Source organism: Takifugu flavidus, chromosome 8 (assembly GCF_003711565.1).
Source record: "Takifugu flavidus isolate HTHZ2018 chromosome 8, ASM371156v2, whole genome shotgun sequence".
Classification (NCBI taxonomy): domain Eukaryota; kingdom Metazoa; phylum Chordata; class Actinopteri; order Tetraodontiformes; family Tetraodontidae; genus Takifugu; species Takifugu flavidus.
The window spans coordinates 8,269,231-8,286,690 of NC_079527.1; the positions used below are offsets into that span (position 1 = coordinate 8,269,231).

At 43.0% G+C, this 17,460-nt stretch overlaps 3 protein-coding genes across 12 annotated transcripts in view; 2 read left to right on the top strand and 1 right to left on the bottom strand.

Moving 5' to 3' along the window:
* Positions 1 to 6,632: 6,632 nt before the first annotated feature.
* On the bottom strand, positions 6,633 to 10,501 carry idh3g (isocitrate dehydrogenase (NAD(+)) 3 non-catalytic subunit gamma). Its single transcript, XM_057041080.1, has 13 exons — positions 10,381 to 10,501; positions 10,104 to 10,151; positions 9,890 to 9,901; positions 9,236 to 9,333; positions 9,027 to 9,142; positions 8,877 to 8,937; positions 8,646 to 8,778; positions 8,327 to 8,460; positions 8,104 to 8,206; positions 7,879 to 8,025; positions 7,641 to 7,735; positions 7,491 to 7,551; positions 6,633 to 7,411 (listed from the first exon to the last, which is right to left on the bottom strand). The coding sequence occupies exons 1-13, from the start codon at positions 10,459 to 10,461 to the stop codon at positions 7,310 to 7,312; spliced, it is 1,191 nt and encodes a 396-aa protein (XP_056897060.1). The 5' UTR covers positions 10,462 to 10,501; the 3' UTR covers positions 6,633 to 7,309.
* A 172-nt stretch (positions 10,502 to 10,673) lies between these two features.
* fam3a (FAM3 metabolism regulating signaling molecule A) lies at positions 10,674 to 15,132 on the top strand. 2 transcript variants are annotated; one of them, XM_057041078.1, is made up of 10 exons: positions 10,674 to 10,925; positions 11,909 to 11,940; positions 12,032 to 12,139; positions 12,229 to 12,252; positions 12,355 to 12,481; positions 12,751 to 12,809; positions 13,176 to 13,226; positions 13,322 to 13,406; positions 13,825 to 13,951; positions 14,095 to 15,132. In XM_057041078.1, exons 2-10 carry the CDS (start codon positions 11,928 to 11,930, stop codon positions 14,191 to 14,193), a joined length of 693 nt encoding a protein of 230 aa, XP_056897058.1. In that variant the 5' UTR covers positions 10,674 to 10,925; positions 11,909 to 11,927; the 3' UTR covers positions 14,194 to 15,132. The 2 variants fall into 2 exon arrangements, with proteins under 2 accessions (XP_056897058.1, XP_056897059.1); XM_057041079.1 differs by having other exon boundaries at positions 10,675 to 10,925; positions 12,358 to 12,481.
* Positions 15,133 to 15,863: 731 nt separating this feature from the next.
* si:dkey-151g10.3 (serine/threonine-protein kinase WNK3) overlaps positions 15,864 to 17,460 on the top strand; it is a 29,886-nt gene continuing 28,289 nt past the window's right edge. For 6 of the 9 annotated variants that reach the window (XM_057041066.1, XM_057041068.1, XM_057041072.1 and 3 more), the window contains exon 1: positions 15,864 to 16,396. The gene's annotated coding sequence lies outside the window, so the exon portion shown is untranslated. The remainder of the gene's footprint in view (positions 16,397 to 17,460) is intronic. The other 3 variants (XM_057041074.1, XM_057041076.1, XM_057041075.1) reach the window with 1 other exon arrangement.

The following is a 17,460-nucleotide window of genomic DNA, read 5'->3' on the forward strand; positions in this document are numbered from 1 at the left end:
ATTGCACAGGTGAGCCACAGGCTGCCCACAATAAGAGGCCACTATAAAATACAGTTTCATCACCGAGCACAGCCATAGATGTCGCATATTTCGTGAGGGCGGGCAATTGAGATGCTGATTAGCAGGAGATGTCCACCAGAGCTGTTGCCTGTGAATTTCGTATTCATTTCTCTGTCACAAGCACTGGCACTACTTCCAAACAGCCTCACAAGCACAGAACATGTGTAACCACACTAGCCCAGGACCTCCACATTCAGCATCTTCACCTCCATTGTCACCTCAGACCTGACAGCTCTTGCAACAATCGGTTTGCATAACTAAAGGATTTCGGCATAAACTGTCAGAAACCCTCTCAGGGAAGCTGGTCTACATGCTCAAGCCACTGACCTGAGTGGCTTCTGGCACTTTGAACAGGTGTTCACTTCACACATGAATCCTAGGTTTCACTGTACAGGGCAGATAGTGGACAGCGTGCATGGTGTTGTGTGGGTGAGAGGTTTGCTGATGTCAACCTTACTGGATCGAGTAGCCCATGGTGGTGGTGGGATTATGGTATGGACAACACAAGTGCATTTTATTGATGCCATTTTGAATGCGCAGAGATACCTCCAACCAGATCTTCAGGCCCATTGCTGTGTGATTTCTCCACGCCCATCACCCCACATTGCAGCATGATTGTGAACAGCCCCATGTGGCAAGGCTCTGTACACAATTCCTGGAAGCTGAAAACATCCCAGTTCTTGCATGGTCAGCAGACATTCCGTACATGTCACTCATTGAGCATATTGGGGGTGCTCATCATTGGCCTATATCACAGCATGTTCCAGTTCCTGACAATATCCAGCAACTTCCCACAGCCATTGAGGAGAAATGGACCAACATTCCACAGGACACATTCAATGACCCTATGCGAAGGAGATGTGTTGCACTGGGGGGTAGATACTGCCTGGTTTTCTGACACAGTAAAATTTAGATTGGCCTTTTATGGTGGGCAGCCTGAGGCACAACAATAATTATGCAGTCTAATCAGACACACATGCATATACTGTCTATCAAAGCTGCTATGCGGGCCATCTGTAGCATTACCAGGCAGCGAGAGGGTGGCATCAAAGGGCCACATGGAAACGTTTCACTGACAGACGCTGGATTAGCTGTACTCCCTCCTCCTATTCCCAGTATAAAACCCGCAGCAGTTCAGAGCAGCAATGATTTAATAAAAAGTACAGCACACATTTTCATAACTGCCCATAAAATATGAAGGTATGGCCCAAGACTTGACAGAGGTATGACGTGAAGCCATCCCTGGGTGGCCTCTGCTCTTCCTGGCTCTTCAGTGGATATCCTGAGTACAAAAGGGTAAAAGGAAGTACAAACAATGCAACATGGCCCAAAGGTTCGTATGTAACATATTAGGAAAGTAATAATGCTGAGTAAAGCCATGGTCACATATATAATCCATACTTTGTTTCTTCGTGTTGCAACCTCTCGTTAGATTTAGGAAAGTGCCGCGAGGTGTCCAAGAAAAACAGCCCACCGTCAGTGCTATGCTTGATGGATGTTTATGTTACAGGAAAGAAAGAGATCGCAGTATCTGTGTGTCTACTTGGACAGCTGGTTTGTGGAGCACAGAGGGGAATACACCTGATTTATGTACTGTATTTCCATGGGAAATCAGTCAGTGATGCAGGGACTTTGACAAGGAGCCCAGGCTACCAGAGCCCCGGAGGCCTCCAAGACTGTCCTTACACCCCGACCTGTCATCACGTGATCAGTTTCTCCCCAACATATTTCACTCTGCCTGTCAGCAGGAAATACTCCCTTCCCCTCATACCGCCCTATCGTTAAATCTTCTTTTTTTTAAAAAAAAAAACAAAAAAACACTTCAGCATGTTCTTACCATAGATTCTGACAGTATAATAAATTTAATTATAGTTTTTATTTTATCATCGAAAATATATTGTTTCACACTCAGGTGTCTCCCAGTAAATCTCATTTGGACCCGTATGACATTCTGGTTTAAATCAAACTGGTTATGGAGAAAATGAGGAGGATTTTTACCCAGTAAACTGCTCCTTGATGATGAGATAACATGGTAATGTGATTATAAAAGGAATCAATGCAGGAAGTGCGTAAGTCACTACAACAAGCACAAAGGCCCTCAGTTTATCAGATGAGCTAAAACAGAGCCAGAACTGGCTGTATCCATGCGCTACCACTATTTAAGCTAAGCTAATTAGCCTAAGTTGATATTTGCTTTTTATTCACTGAACACGAGGAAAAAAGGATATTTATATACTTCAGGTTTGGGAGACAGGAGGAAGATTATGAAAAGCAAGAAAGATGCCGCCGTATCGTCGTAAACAGAGGTGCATTTGGTAAGATTATAGCCATGGGGTGGTAAGAAGCCATGATGGGGAGCTTTGAAGTGAAGTGAAGGGGTCAGGTATGTACATTTGAGGGGCTGTTGAGAGACACATCATGTCAGCACCGAGGAAAGAATGTGAGAATAAAGAAAGCATGCCAAACCCTCACCCTCACGCTCTTTTTACGGAGGGCACGAGTGATAAAATGTTGTTTAAAAATTGTTTTTCTGTTTGTTTTGTTTTTATTACTATGGTTAATCTGAAAGATGCTCAAAAATATCATAAAAAACCTGAAAAATTGAAGTTTTAGTTCTCTGCCCCCCCTTCGGGAGTACCCAAAGAACATCCCTCCAGTCCGAAGATGGCGAGATAACGGGGGTAATCACAGGCAGGCCGTCACCAGACCGGCTCTTCATAGTGGACTATGGCTGCGCACTGTGTCACATCAGGTATGTGTGTTCACCCTGGGGAAAGGTGTATTCCTGCTGCTCCTGCTTCCTGTCTCACAGTGATTCCACGGGTACGCTACAATCAAAACTGTATTTTCTGGTGGATTTTCAAAAAGTCTGTTTTCATGAAAGCTTTCCAGAGATGCTTCAGCAATGGGGCATCCGCGCAACCAACAAAGGCTATTTTATATTAAAAGTATACAGTTATATAAAAGATATAAGACAACAGCAGATCAGGCATGGATACTGTTCAAAAAGTGATATTGGAAGACCTTTTCTCATAATTGGCCCACTATATTGTGTCTAACCACACGTGGGGGAGTCAGGTTGTTTATTCTGCGCATGTGTCTGAATCTCTTACTGCGGATGGGTTTATTGGATTAAACTACACCAGCGTCACTAGGAAATATGCTGTGTTTTAGCAACCGGGTGAGCATATTGTTTTTGGAATCACGGACACACGGCTGGAGTGGTGGGGGGTTGCTGAGCTGTCCGAGTGCCAAGACGCTCCAGTTTCAGGGGTGCTGAGCTGTGATGACATCAGAGCTGTGTAATGCAGGGTTTCATCTGTGCGGCGTGACGGCCTCCAAGTAATCGTACACTGGCAGTGCCACCTCGGCCACTGGAACGGCTTCATGATCCATCAATGACCAAACGATCATTGCAGTTTCCGCCCCTCTGACCCCTGCATGTACGGCTGATGTGCCCTCGAGCAATGTGTTTACCTGATGAAAGGGGACAAATCAGCACTGTCACTGGAGCATCCCCCCTTTCCTAATCAGAAACACACACCCCCAGAAATAGCTCCCTTAGATCTCCATTTAGAGGGTCAAAGACAAAAATGTGAGGAGGTTAAAGCAGAGCGGGATGAATGAGTTTGTTTGAGAGTGAAAAAAACAACACCACCCCTCACGCCACTGGCACTAGCAGAATATCAAGACGGGGCCAAGTGAGGTTTTTGCTTAGGTAGTGAACTTTGGATCAGGTTCTCTGCTTAGAGGCACCAAAGAACATGACTTCAGAAACAGCATATGCGCCACAACAGTGTAATATACTGGTACCCTTTACAGGACCTGTATCCACATGCACTTGCAGATAAGTTAACGCCGCTGTGCCTCAAGTGTCAGATTTCTTTCCCTGGGAATAATAAGCTATGCAGAATGGGCTCAGGAATACAGTACCTTGTACATGACACATTCTCTAGAGTCAAATAAAGCAAGCATGGTTTCTTTTCAAATAAGCAGCCCTGTTTTGACTGAGCGCAGACTGGGGCCCAGAACCATGTGTGCAGGGTTCAGAGTGGTATCATGGTATCAAAGTTTGTCACAGAGAAGCAGCTGGGAGCTGTATGTATATAACTCAATGTTAGAAATGAACGTGCTCAGTTGACGTGCAAGCAGCAGGGCTGACTGGAGGACGGGGGGGAGGGGGGACATTTCTGATGGGATCAGTTCACTGTATATCCGATCTAACTGTCCTGATTCTATTGAACGCTTTTCTCTACAAAAAAAGAAAAAACAGCCTGCAGCCTCTGAAAGCAGGCTGGATTCAGATCTTTCATTGGCTTTTCATTTGGAATGATGGAGCATTGATAAAGTGTTTAAGGAGCTAACATGCCAGCAGAACGGCTGCAGCCATATATCACAGCATACGTCCTCCTACTCAACATAATCCCAACTGTTCCAATTCTTAAAACCGGAATCGCCTTGGCCTCTCCTTCCTCATCCTCCAGCCACGTCTACAACCTCCCCTCATTCATTCTAGACCTCCTTATCAACATCTGTTTTTTCTAAGTGACCATCACCAACAGGTTGTCTCCCAAACCACTCAGCAGTAATTGTCCTGTGATTACTGGCCCCTGCACCCCCAGAGCCCAGCTCAGGTACAAGGGAATAGCTGACCGCTGACGTAGCTTAATGTAGCTAAGCCATAGATTTTGTGGGGGTGGCCGACTGAATGGATGCAGCTGTGCTTGGCAGAGTGTTGGAATACACTGGGCTAATTCTGATTCCTGCATGTGTGTGAGGGAGTGTCTAAGAAAGAAAGAAGGACACAGACCAATTCTGGTTTTGATCAGGAACAAACCAGAAATGAATAATAGTTTTTTTTATTTTCTTTTTTTTTTGGGGTGGGGTGCGTGGAAAGCCCACTAAAAAAAGCAACAAAAAATAAACATGGCGTTAAAGGGGACATGAGTAGGCCAAGAATGGAAGAGATGTAGGGAGGAGATGCTGGAGAAGAAGCAGAGCAATCATAAATACATCTGGACTGATGAAAGCAGCCAACAGCTACAATCTGAGTGTGTCGGGAAGTTAAAACACATCTGCATGAGAGCGCATAAGAGAAAAAGAAATGGCTGCTGATGTGATGACAGCCAAGCGTATGACCTCATATATGACAATATTTGCCTTTAAGAACGTGCTTTGTTTGTTGTTTCAAGAGAAGATGATGATTAAAAAAATCTTTCATTCAACAACCAGAACTCTCATCAGATGAGACTTGAATGATGGAAGATGTGGAAGTCTGATACTAATGGATGCAGGTTTTTTGGAGGTAACATGAAGGAAGAAGAATGTCTCCTTATCCAGCAGGAATTCAAAGATTTTTTTTCTCACACGCATGTAAAATTCTTCAGAGAATAATTCAATAACTTGTTAAATGGACTGAACATCTTCAAACCACAACCCTTTACAACCCCCTTTTTTCCCCCCACATAAAAATCTAAAAGCTCGAGTCAGCGACAGGGACCCGATGACGACTCATAAAAGTCAAGCCCAAAGCCGTTATTTACACTTCCCCTTTGGCCGGCTCGAGCAGAGAGATGAGAGTCCAACGGGGAGAATGTGCGTAGACCCGTTATGGGGATTAATGTGAGGTCCAGTGAGGTAAATATCCTAAGAGGGACAGAGATGATGATGAGAAAAAGCTGGCCCAGAAGCCGGGATCCTCTTCTCGCAAGCAGAACAACAAAAGCCTGGTTCCAAAAGAAAAGCAAATATTCAGGCGCCAACTTGCTGTCGGCGGGAAAATGACAGCCAACTGGCAGATACTATAGCTTTAATATCCTGCAGATTTTACACTGCATTTATCATTTTCATCTTAATATAAAAGGAAAAGGAGTCCATCTTTAGAAACAGCTGCTCCCTTCAGTCGTAAAAGGAGTACCAAGGTTGCCGTGGGGAGTTCATGCAGTTTGTGACTTTCCCACAATGCTGGACGCGTGAAGTGGCCAGTCTGATTACAATGGGATGTGCCTGAGACTGCAGGCCCAGAGGGGTGGGCTGAGATTACTGCTAGTCTACGTGAGCAGCAGGGCAGTGTTGAATGACACAGCACTGGGATATCTCTGCTGTCTGCGGGCCAAGCCTCGGCTCAGTTCTGCTTTAGAGGTGCACGAAAAACCAGCCCTGGTGGAAGCACCAGTGGCTTTTATTCATTGGTCTGTTTGTTTGTTAAAGGTCGAGTTTATCAGAGTGGGACACATGAAAATAGAAAGATGAATAGTGCTCTTATTTCTTTTTTTTTTTAAACAAACACTTAGCTCCAAACTGCTGCTTTGTGGCAGCACAACAAAGGCCTGTCACCACCTAGTGATGAAACACAAAACAGCAACTTGTCATCCGGTGTTGAAAGGAAGACGCCGGTGGAGTGTGAAATTGTAAAACAAACGGAAAGATCGGCAGGATTTATCCAAGTTGGAGTGAAAGGATTTGATCCCCCGAGAGAGGCCTTCATGGTGCCCATCCATTAGAGCACAGAGAAAGCACATTTTTCTAAAAAAAATGTGAAGCTGTTAATATTCAAAGAACAAACAACAGTGTAAGCTGACGTCTTTATTAAGCTTGTGTGGTACAGTCTATGTACAGTATACAGTATCCTTCCACAGACAGTGAAAGAGACATCAACAGACACGCGGTTTCAAGCCCTCATCGGGATATTCTTGTTCTAGCTTGTGTAAAATGATTTGTAACAGTTAAGCTTTAATAACGATTACTTGAAATGTACTTCTTATAACAGTTTAAATAGCTCTATTTTAAAGGACAATTGATCTGTTGAGAGCAGACATGACATTAGAGTATAGAGTCATAATCTGGGTCTGTCTCCAGTACAGCAAAGTGAAATGGAAAACACTTAATTACATTTAATCGACACAAATTTTATATTATATTATATCAATTCCAATCTGAAAACAAAGATTCACAACCAAATTACCAAGTGCATGTGTATATTACAGGCTTCGCCGTGCATTTTTTGTTCTGATGGTGTGTGTTTGGTTTTCAGCTGAAGGGGAAATGCAACCTTTGCACTTGGAGTGATGAATGAGGAACTTTATCAAAATAAACTGTGTACATATTTGCATGTGTGTAAAAGGTTTGTGAGTGGCTTGGTCCTCTTAGGAAAGGAAAACGAACATTCTGATGTGTGATAGCTGAAAATACGCGGGCATCTTCACCTGTCCAAACACAAACACACACATTTCTAATGAGTGTTTACTGCTCAGAGCTCAGCTGTCAGCTGCCCTTTGCTCTGGATGATCTTCATGACAGACTGGACCACCTCTGACGTGGTGCCCTGACCCCCAATATCAGGTGTGTGCAACTGCAAGAAAAAAAGGTAAAAAATAATTATGGATTCGACTAAAGCAAAGCAAATCTACAAGGATGCACCTGCTGCTCACCCTGTTTTCATTCATGGTGGTGAGGACTGCATTTCGGATCAAACTCGCATAGTTGTTTAGCCTGAAGACATGACGTTTTCATCTTTAGTGCTATTACATATTATTATTATTGCATATCAGCTAGAAGGAGAAGAATCCACATGAACTTACTTCAGGTGGTCCAGCATCATGCAGCTGGCCAGCAACATGGCTGTGGGGTTAGCAATGTTCCTCTCTGCAATACTCTTCCCTGTGTTCCTTGTGGCCTGAAATAGCCAGAAATAGAGTTTTGGATCGAGTCAAAACACACTGTTGTGAATGTCACTGATGCAGTGTGAACTAATCTTTGTCCGAACTTTATTTTGCTGTGTGTGATTAAGCAACGATGATGCCAGAAACAAACACTCACCGTTTCAAAAACAGCGTAGACTTGACCATAGTTGGCCCCGGGCACAAGGCCAGGCCCCCCCACCAGGCCTGCACACACGTTGCTCACTACGTTGCCGTACAGATTGGGCATCACCATCACATCGAACTGCTCAGGCCTGGACACCAGCTAAAAACACACAGACGAGTTGATCTCACGTGGGTCCTTTTCAAAGCAAAAAGAAGTGTATTGTTTAAACTTCCTCACCTGCATGGTGGTGTTGTCCACAATCATGCTGTCAAACGTGATGTCTGGGTAGCCTGAGGCAACTTCCCTACAACACTGCAGGAATAATCCATCACCAAGTTTCCTGTCAGGACAGAAAGGTCACTTTTAACATTTCTATCATTGGGAAACTCAAATGGAGACTTTAATTGATATTTACACAAGACTTTGGATGTTACTTGCAGTATGCATTTGTGTTACTCACATGATGTTGGCCTTGTGTACAGCAGTCACCCTGCGACGGCCTTGTTCCTTCGCCAGGTTGAAAGCATACTCGGCAATCCTGAGGGAATTGTTTCTGGTGATAATCTTGAGACATTCCACAACCCCAGAAACACTCTGAAGAAAGAAAAAATGAAGAACTGATGAAGGACAAACTAGGAACTTGTTTTTTTCTGTAAATCGTGTTAACAATGGAATCTAACTGGAGTTATCCATTTTCAAAAACACTTTGGTTGTATCTAACAGGTGATCACACTGGGCTTCAGACTAAAGGAGGACCGATATTGTCTTTGTTATCTGACCTCATGCTCCAGACTGCTGTACTCCCCCTCCGTGTTCTCCCTGATGATCATGATGTCAATGTTCTTATGGCGAGTTTGGACCCCAGGGAGCGACTGGCAGTGCATCACGTTGGCAAACAAGTCTAAGCTTGTGCTTGTGTGAAAACACAGAGCAGAAACAACGGCTCATGTTACAACAAAGACAAAACACGGGCTTTGCCAAGGATTTAGAGATCAATTTAAAACTCTTACCGAAGGAGGTTATTTCTGGATTTGACAGAAGGCGGCATCGTATGTTTGGTTTCTATGTTACCTATCGTGGAATAACATCACAGTCATGGCATCACATCTAGGGTCTCCTTTTATGATCAGTATGAAAGACAGAAAAAATAGCTTGAGTACCTTTGAGGGCGACCCCGTTTCGGCGGATGGCAGTGATGGCGTTATTGATGTCGTCCTCACTCTCCAGGGCAGAGTTGACATGTACCACCTCAAAGTCCACAGGAACACAGCTGAACCTGCAGAAAAAATGCACAAACCACACACTGAACCATCCTAACAACTGGAAGACAACCTTTGGAATGCTGTTTAAAACTTATTTTTTAGCCAACCTGAAAACCTCTCTGACATGGTTTAGCAGCTCTGGACCGATGCCATCTCCAGGTATGAGCGTTACAGTGTGTCTGCCTCCATACTTCGCTGGAGGAGGCTGCAAAGTAGAACTATGCTGTTATTGTAATTTGATGCAAATACTGAAGATTAAATTGCAAAGGGTTAAAACACAAGTAAAGGTATATAGAGGTAGAAAATAATAAATCTAAAGCATATGAAGCCAATATAGAACATACAGTAGATTTGGAAATGCATCTGAATGCATTTGTTGTTCTTTTTTTAAAAACAACTATCCCCTTGAAATTCATATTGAGGATAACGTAATTATCTTATAACCACATGATAGTTAACAGGCTCACTTTTGACAGTAGTTTCTGCAGCAAACCATGCATACCAACAAATTGTTGTTGTTTTCAGTGGAGTGGGAATTTATTTTATAAATACACTGGGAACACTAGGAAAACGGCATTAAATGAGTACATAAAATGATGACACCCATGTTGCATGTTGCAAGGATTGCTGTGTTCATTACCAAGTAATGCTGCACACCTTGGAAATGATTGTATTTTGTACAGTCATCAAAACTTGTAGCCCTACTGGATTCTGTATTTAAATCAAACATACTTCAGAAAACACTTAAAAGAGGCACTTACTATATTTTCTCCCTGTGGTTGCAGAGGAAAAGTGGCAGAAGGAAAAGATGTGTCAGTTTGAAAACAATACAAGAAAATCCAGAACAAGTATAACATTTACATTCAAAATGTACAGGTACATATTAACACAGATTAACACAGGCTCTGAATAATACACCAAAGAAATAGAAAATGTAGTGAAAATCCACATATTCTCAGAGGCTACATGACTTACAGAACGCGTGGCCTTATTTCTGTGACTGCTCAGAGTTGTACCAAATACCTGGAATGCAAAAAGTGTTGGTTTAGGATGCGTTTGTCAAATGTTGCGATTTGCAGATTGGGTGTGCCTTAAACGCAGCAAGGTTAAAGCATGAAGGCGCTCGCTCCCGTGGCGATACAAATGCTGTACATTAATCATATGACCTTGACTCAGAACGATTTTGTGACTCTAGTGAGCTACACGTCATGGACCAGGACTGGGGTAACAAAATGACCATGTCCTATCTTACTTTAACGGTGCTTCCAAGACGTCCAACCGAGAAAGGATTAATAATTTTGGTGAGCGACAACACTATGCTGTGGGCAGCCATCTTGATTTAGCAGCGATAGTCGCGTTCACGTGGAGGAAATGCACGTTCGCGCGAGACTTCCCCCTATTTTATCATATTAATTGGTTTATTAAAGTATTGTGTAACAAATAAGGCATTGTGTTTTCTGTATCGTATATTTACTTAAAGAATTAAAAATAAATAAATTATTTAAAATAGTTTTCAGGCAAACGTCCACGCGCAAACTCAGTGAGTTGGAAGCAAACCCGGAAGACAGAAGCGCTGGTTAGTGAAGCGGAGCTGTGAGGCGTCGGTGAACGGTCGTCTGACAATGTTGGCTCCAACATGGCTTTAGATAGATGATGTATCGAAGTCAGCAGGGCATTCATGAGGAAACAGCGCAAGAAATAAGCAAAAGTCCCGAGCGGCTTTACCGTTGATTAACTCCAAGCGAAGGTGTCGGGAAACAGAAGGAGCAAGAAGCTCCTGCAGCGTGGAAACAGGAGGTAACTAATGCCCTTTAAAATGTCACTTATGCACTCATGGACTCACTCAAGCACTCATGCATCGGATAATAGCGGGATAGAAGTGTTGTGTTGCAATGTTTTGGGCCTCAGTTATCCAAACGTCATCTGCAAGGCCAGTATATACTAATGTGCCATACTAACGTTCTAACTCCTGTACATAGTAACCATATTCCTGGGCTTTCACTAAATTAGGCCTAAAATTCGGTTGGTTGCACGATTTAGATAAGACATGGTAAAACGCTATTAAGCACACATTTTACTTTAAAAACTTTGTCTGGCCTTTTCGTCTAGCTATCTATCATCTTCTATAACTGGATGAGGAATCTGTTATTGTAAAAGGTATAATATAAAATGTTCACTGGCTACCGCTGTGTGAAGATATAGCGAAGATTTTACCTAATTTTGTGCAGCTGTCAAACGGCAAGAATGCTCTCACAGCTGCCAGCAGCCTGTTAGCAGAGTCAGAATGGTTCCAAACATGAGAAGTCTGATTAGAACTTTAAAAGTCTAAAAGAACAAGACATGTGCTCAATGCAAAATCAGGTAAATGTCAGAAAGGTTCCAGAGAACAGTTTCCGGGTTTAAAAACCAAAAAATAGTCTTTCCAGACCATGTAATCATGTTCCAGATCCCTCTAGTCTAAAGTATCAGTTCTGAGCTGAACAACTGTGCTGTCCGCCATAAATCATCTCGCTTTCACCGGTTTGAACCCAACGACAAAAGTCACAAATGGCGATTTGGTTTTATCACCATTAGTGTTGTTAAACTGGGCATTAATAAGGAAAAAGTAATAATGCAACACAAGTAATAGCACAAGTTATGCCCTTTCTACATTTCAACAGCTATGAGGTGAATGACCAAGGTCCAATAAAGCATATCTAATCTGTCCTAAGACATTTAGTAAACATTGTGGTGATTTGTCATGTACTGTTCCACCTCCTTCATTGTGTTTGTCTGTCCAGGTCTATGAAACTGTGAACAATGAGATTAACAGGTTGGTGCTTCCCCCCCCCCCCCCCAATATTGTCTATTTTTAAGTTTGGGTGACAGTTGGCACTAACCCTCTGGTATGTTTTGATTCACAGGTCCTCTGAGAGCCATGGCTGTGCTGCTGCTGGTGGGGCTCACGTGGCTGCTGGCAAACACTTTGTTCGGAGGCGAGGGCGGATCGTCTGTGCGATATTTCTTCAGTGGTAAGGGAAAAATAAAAAAGACTTCTGAACGTTACCACTGTTAGAGTGGCACATTTCATCTGACAGGGCATTTATGGTGTTTTTTTCAGGTGCAAGTGTAGAGCCAACACCGGGTAAGTAAAAGGAACTTTATGGTGGAACCATGAGATGATGACTGGTCGTGTAGGATGGCTGTCTGTATGTACCAGCCTCATTTTCTTCATCGTATTTCTCAGCAGAAATGCGCCCTCGGAAGTATAAATGTGGCCTCTCAGCTCCCTGCCCTGCAAAGCATTTGGCCTTCCGCCTGGTGTCTGGTGCCGCCAATGTCATTGGGCCCAAAATCTGCCTCGAGGACAAGATGTGAGACGTGTTTCCTTTTATCGTGTCCCCTTCCCTCTGCTGTCTCATTTTCTCATTTTTTCTTTTTCTAATCCCCATTGATTATTAACTTGCCCTCTAATTGTCTGAGGAAATTAAATTGGGTATTATTAAAAATCTGTCTGGTTCCCTTTTTGATTTTACTCTGTAGTCTTTTTAGAAGTTCAGCGTCTGCGAAAGTGCCTAGCTTTGTAGGCAAAGAAGAGCTCAGCCACAGATTAGCCTCAACTTCCTGTGTGTCTGTCCCACAGGTTAGTGAGCAGTGTGAAGAACAATGTCGGACGGGGATTAAACATAGCGCTGGTTAATGGTAAGAGACACACCCAGACCAAATTAGATTTGAATGTCATCACCCTGTCTCCATCATTGTTATTATCATCACCGCTGCATCTGAGCTGACTCTAATCTAGAGCTTCAGAGACAACTGATGCATATTTTACTAAAGCTGCTTTGGATTTTGCTCTCCTTTTGGCAAGCAGTTAGTTTCCTGAAGGCGGCCAAGGACCATGTGCTTGCTGGTTTAAAGATGCTACTGCTAGCTAACCATTGTTTGCCTTTTCCTCTGAGTCATGCAACAATTAATGTCTAAACAAGAAGCGAATGTGATTTCGACCTGATTAAAAACAAATTAAAAGAAATTCTGATATAATTGACGTGGCCTGTTTCCTTTTTCCAGGAGTCACAGGAGAACTCTTGACTACTAAGTACTTTGATATGTGGGCTGGAGGTAATATGAAAAATATATTGTCATTTTCATGTATATATTTCAAATGAACCTGGCAATATGAGGCTGTGAACCACCTCATCTATGATTGCCCTCAGATGTTTCTGACCTGTTGAAGTTTCTCCGACCTCTTCATGAAGGAACGCTTGTTTTTGTTGCATCGTTTGATGATCCGGCTACAAAGTAAGTCTTCCACACGCGCCTGGAGGCGTTTAAAGGTTAAGTATAGGTTACACAGGTTAATATCATGAAAAGAATAGATGGCATACTTTGCAGGGAAATCATTTAAAATGAGTAAACAAAGCACAGCCATTATCGCCTCAAGTCTCTGAACCAACAGCTGGTGTTTATTTGTTCGCCGGCTGTTCCTCTCTCAGCCGTCATCCACGGCTACGCAGCTCTCCTACAGGAATCTATTAAGTGATGGAAGCGTCCATTCAAAAAGACATTAGAATTTCTGGAGCGTTCCACAGTGAGCCCAGTTCACAGAATATTCAGGGCATCGGTCAGAATGTGTGAGATCAAAACTACTGAACTCTGTTGATATCAGCCCCTGCATTCTCCTTTATTTTTAAATAGCTAATGTGTACCTTCATCACAGGATGAACGAAGAGGCTCGGAGGCTGTTCGAGGGGCTCGGGAGCTCAGCGGTGAAGGAGCTGGCCTTCAGAGACAGCTGGGTATTTGTTGGAGCCAAAGGCATCGAGAATAAAAGTCCTTTTGAGCAGGTGGGTTCCTCAGCTTACTGATGCTATACGGCACACTCTCTTATCAGCCCTCCCCACCTGCATAAATGACTCTAGACTTTAAGAAATCAAAGTACTCTGAGATGTTTACCCAGGTCTGGTTGGTTGTCTCTTGTTGTTATTAGCGCATGAAGAACAGTAAAAGCAGTAACAAGTATGAAGGCTGGCCTGAGTCTCTGGAGATGGACGGCTGCATTCCTCTTCGAGGCCCTCTGGAAGGATAATCGTGCCTGATCGATTCACATGCAGAGTCCACCTGAGGATCCAATTGACTCAATGTCACGTGACTGAAACCTCTTATAAAACATCTGTTTAGTAGATTTTTGAGTTTGGTGGTCAACAACTACAACCTAAAACCTTCGAGGCCTTCCTTTTTGGAGTTTTAGATTTTGTGATGTATAGACCAGAAACAATGTGAATAGATGCTAAAAATACGTTCTCGCTGATAAAGTATCCTTGCTGCTGTAGAGGCATAAGCTGGGAACATTGTGTTAGAAGTTTAACTTATTGTTTGTTTGTGAGATTTCTCCTTAAAGTTTCAATCCAACTCAAGCCGTAATTTAGAAAGCAAGATGTGACACGTGTGAGCTGGAGAAATATTTGATGATCAAAGTGAAGACATGACTCCTGATCGAAAATAGCCGGAGTGCCAAAAGGCCCAAAAGGCCCAAAAGCAGATTGTTACATTTACTTGGACTATGGATGGTCACTACTGGAGAAACACAAACGCCTGTGACACTTGACATAAAGCAGGCCAAATACACTATTTTCAAGCCAAGGCGAGTGGAAAAACTCGGCATAGGGAATTTGAGAGACACTTTATGTCTGAATGTTATACAAAGCACCAGGAATATATATAAATAATATATTTTCATCCTGTGATATATATTTCTGTAATAACTCCAATTTTATTTGCCACTGTGTCTATAGAAAGTGTTGCACCTACTGTTCCATTTTTACATTTCAGTAGACCGTCCTTGATCATTTGTTGTTTTCATGTCATACCTGTGAGCATATTTATAATGAGTGCTTGATTTAAAGGATTTTTTTTATGTGTTTATTCTTTATTTTTGTTCATGCTTCTTTCACATTTGTGCTTAGAATATAAAGTACTTGGTGTGAATAAAAACTGAATTTTCTATAAAGAAATGCACTCACTTTGAGCTTTGTTGGCAGTGTTGTGATTAAATATGTTCGGCTATTTTTATTTTCCAAGACGAATACAAGCACTAATTAAGGTGCCCGCTAGAGAGAGACAAAGGTCAGTAATTGCCTCCCCGAATATACTCCAGGTGTACAATAGGTGAACGTTTATAAAAAGCTATAAACCTAAAAAACATTCCAGTCAACTTTATCACATGTGCCAACATTTTAGACAAATATACAGCAATTGAGCCTACACACATTGTTAATGTTCATATTAATCTCTTGAAGGGAGTCATACACATGCAGAAAAAGGTCAGATCTGAGGTCAGTGGTAGAATTGTTCCAATACACTCTTTAGATCTAGATACATATAAAAAATAACCTTTTGATGTAAATTGTACAAATCATCAAATGCAACTTGGTTAAACTTGTTTTGAACTCACTCCTTTTTTTATATTATTGCCTTCATGGATTTCGATGCTCAGTTCTATAATATCTTTAAAACTTTAAAATAACCTATTTTTCTGATTGTGATAAATTATTGTGTCAGCAATTTATCCACCTGTGTTCTAAAACAAACCCATTAGACCACGTCCAGCTTTAATAATAGAAAGCGCCTCGATGCCCGGTTAGTGCGGTGATGCAGAAACTTACGAGAAGCATTTGAACGCATCATCAGTCACGAACCAAGCCGAGAGGACATACGTGACTTTATCACCCCCTTGCGGAAGGAAGATAAAACTGCGGCTGCTGCCCGTCCTGAGGATAACGATGAGCCCCGTGGCGAATGACAACAGACAAACAGAGCGCGCACGGTGCACGCCACAACCTGCAGAAGGCCGTTGGAGTCGTGCGCTGTAAATTATGTACATAAGTTCCGGATATATTCGGGTTCACATGAATGGCCGGCCGCGCAACTTGGAGCCGTCACACTGAGCAGCGAGTGAGCGAATATCTAAACCAACAGCAAACATCGCCTGAATCGGAACAGGGACGCCAAGTGCTCCGCGTCTGCCTCACACGGACCGACGGGCTCGACGACTCCGCCGGGGATTTTCAGCGGCGAACGCGGCGAACGGATAAATGATACAGTATAACAATTAAGGAATCGCGTTTTTTTTTTTATTTAATTTTTTTAAATAAAAGAACGCTTTTTGTATAGATATTTTGTCAATCGGTGTCAGAATTTTGTAGACATAGATCCCGGTGTAATTTCCGCGCAATAACGTTTGTATACATGCGTAAAAACGTTATATCGCCGAGATACGACGCTTCATTTGGGTGAGTATTATGTTGTGCTTATTTCAACTACAGATTTGGAACAATTCTGAGATACGGGGGCATTTTAGGGTGTTATTCAGCACTGAAATGCCGCTCATTAAGTATTTATCCTCTCGTGCGTCTCCTTGTCCTTATTACGGACTAATTGATGTCGCTGTTAACTGGCTCTGCAGCCCCTCACTTGAATACAGATTCGCAGGCCGGCAGGTTTGTTTCTTCTGATGTGCGCTGCTGTCAATGTGGTGATTGTGCTCGGCGTCTTTGAACGTTTGCACGGCGTTTATGAAGTCAGCTGAGCCGCCAGCGGGCCAATGGTTGCCCTCCGCGGTGCGTGCACGCCCGGCCATCGCTGTGTCATATGTGCTGGAGCCTATAAATAACATACCGTACTTTAGTTGCATTTTGCTTTGGAGGCATCTGTGTCTTTTCCCCACAGTACATGCACGACATGTGCAGCCATTTTACCCATGAATAGTCATTTTGCCATTTAATGTTGAATTCCTATTTGTACTGAGACTCCGTTTACAGGCCCCTAGACAGGATTTCGTCCTGATCATTGACTGCGTGTGATGTGGCCTTCCTTCTGAGCACCAGGAGTACCAAACTTACTTTTGCTTCATCACTGGTCAAGTAAAGTCTTCTTTTCTACCTGGAATCATGTGATTTTTCCTCACACTGGGGGCTAACAGACAACATGAAGGGGTGTTAGATAACATATTCTCTCTCTCTCTCTCCCTGGGTGAACAGAATTGTGTGTGTCCTACCTACACTCCACTCTCCCATGCTTGACCTGGATCAGACAAAAGTCCTTGTTGTGTTTTCAGACTTGAGTTTCTCCCCCAATGGGAAGAGAACAGGCATTGTGCTTCTGCTTCTGGAGGCCAGCATTCGATATGCTGGAGACTCGCAGGGAAGCAACACATGCTGCAGCACCGTGGGCATCACAGGAGGAGACGCTCAGGCTTCATGTCTGAGGGCTCTAGCTCTCCTCTGACTGTGTATATAGAAATCCTGCTTTTCTTATCTCACCAGTTGAACCAGCTCTGTTGGTTTATTCCAGAATC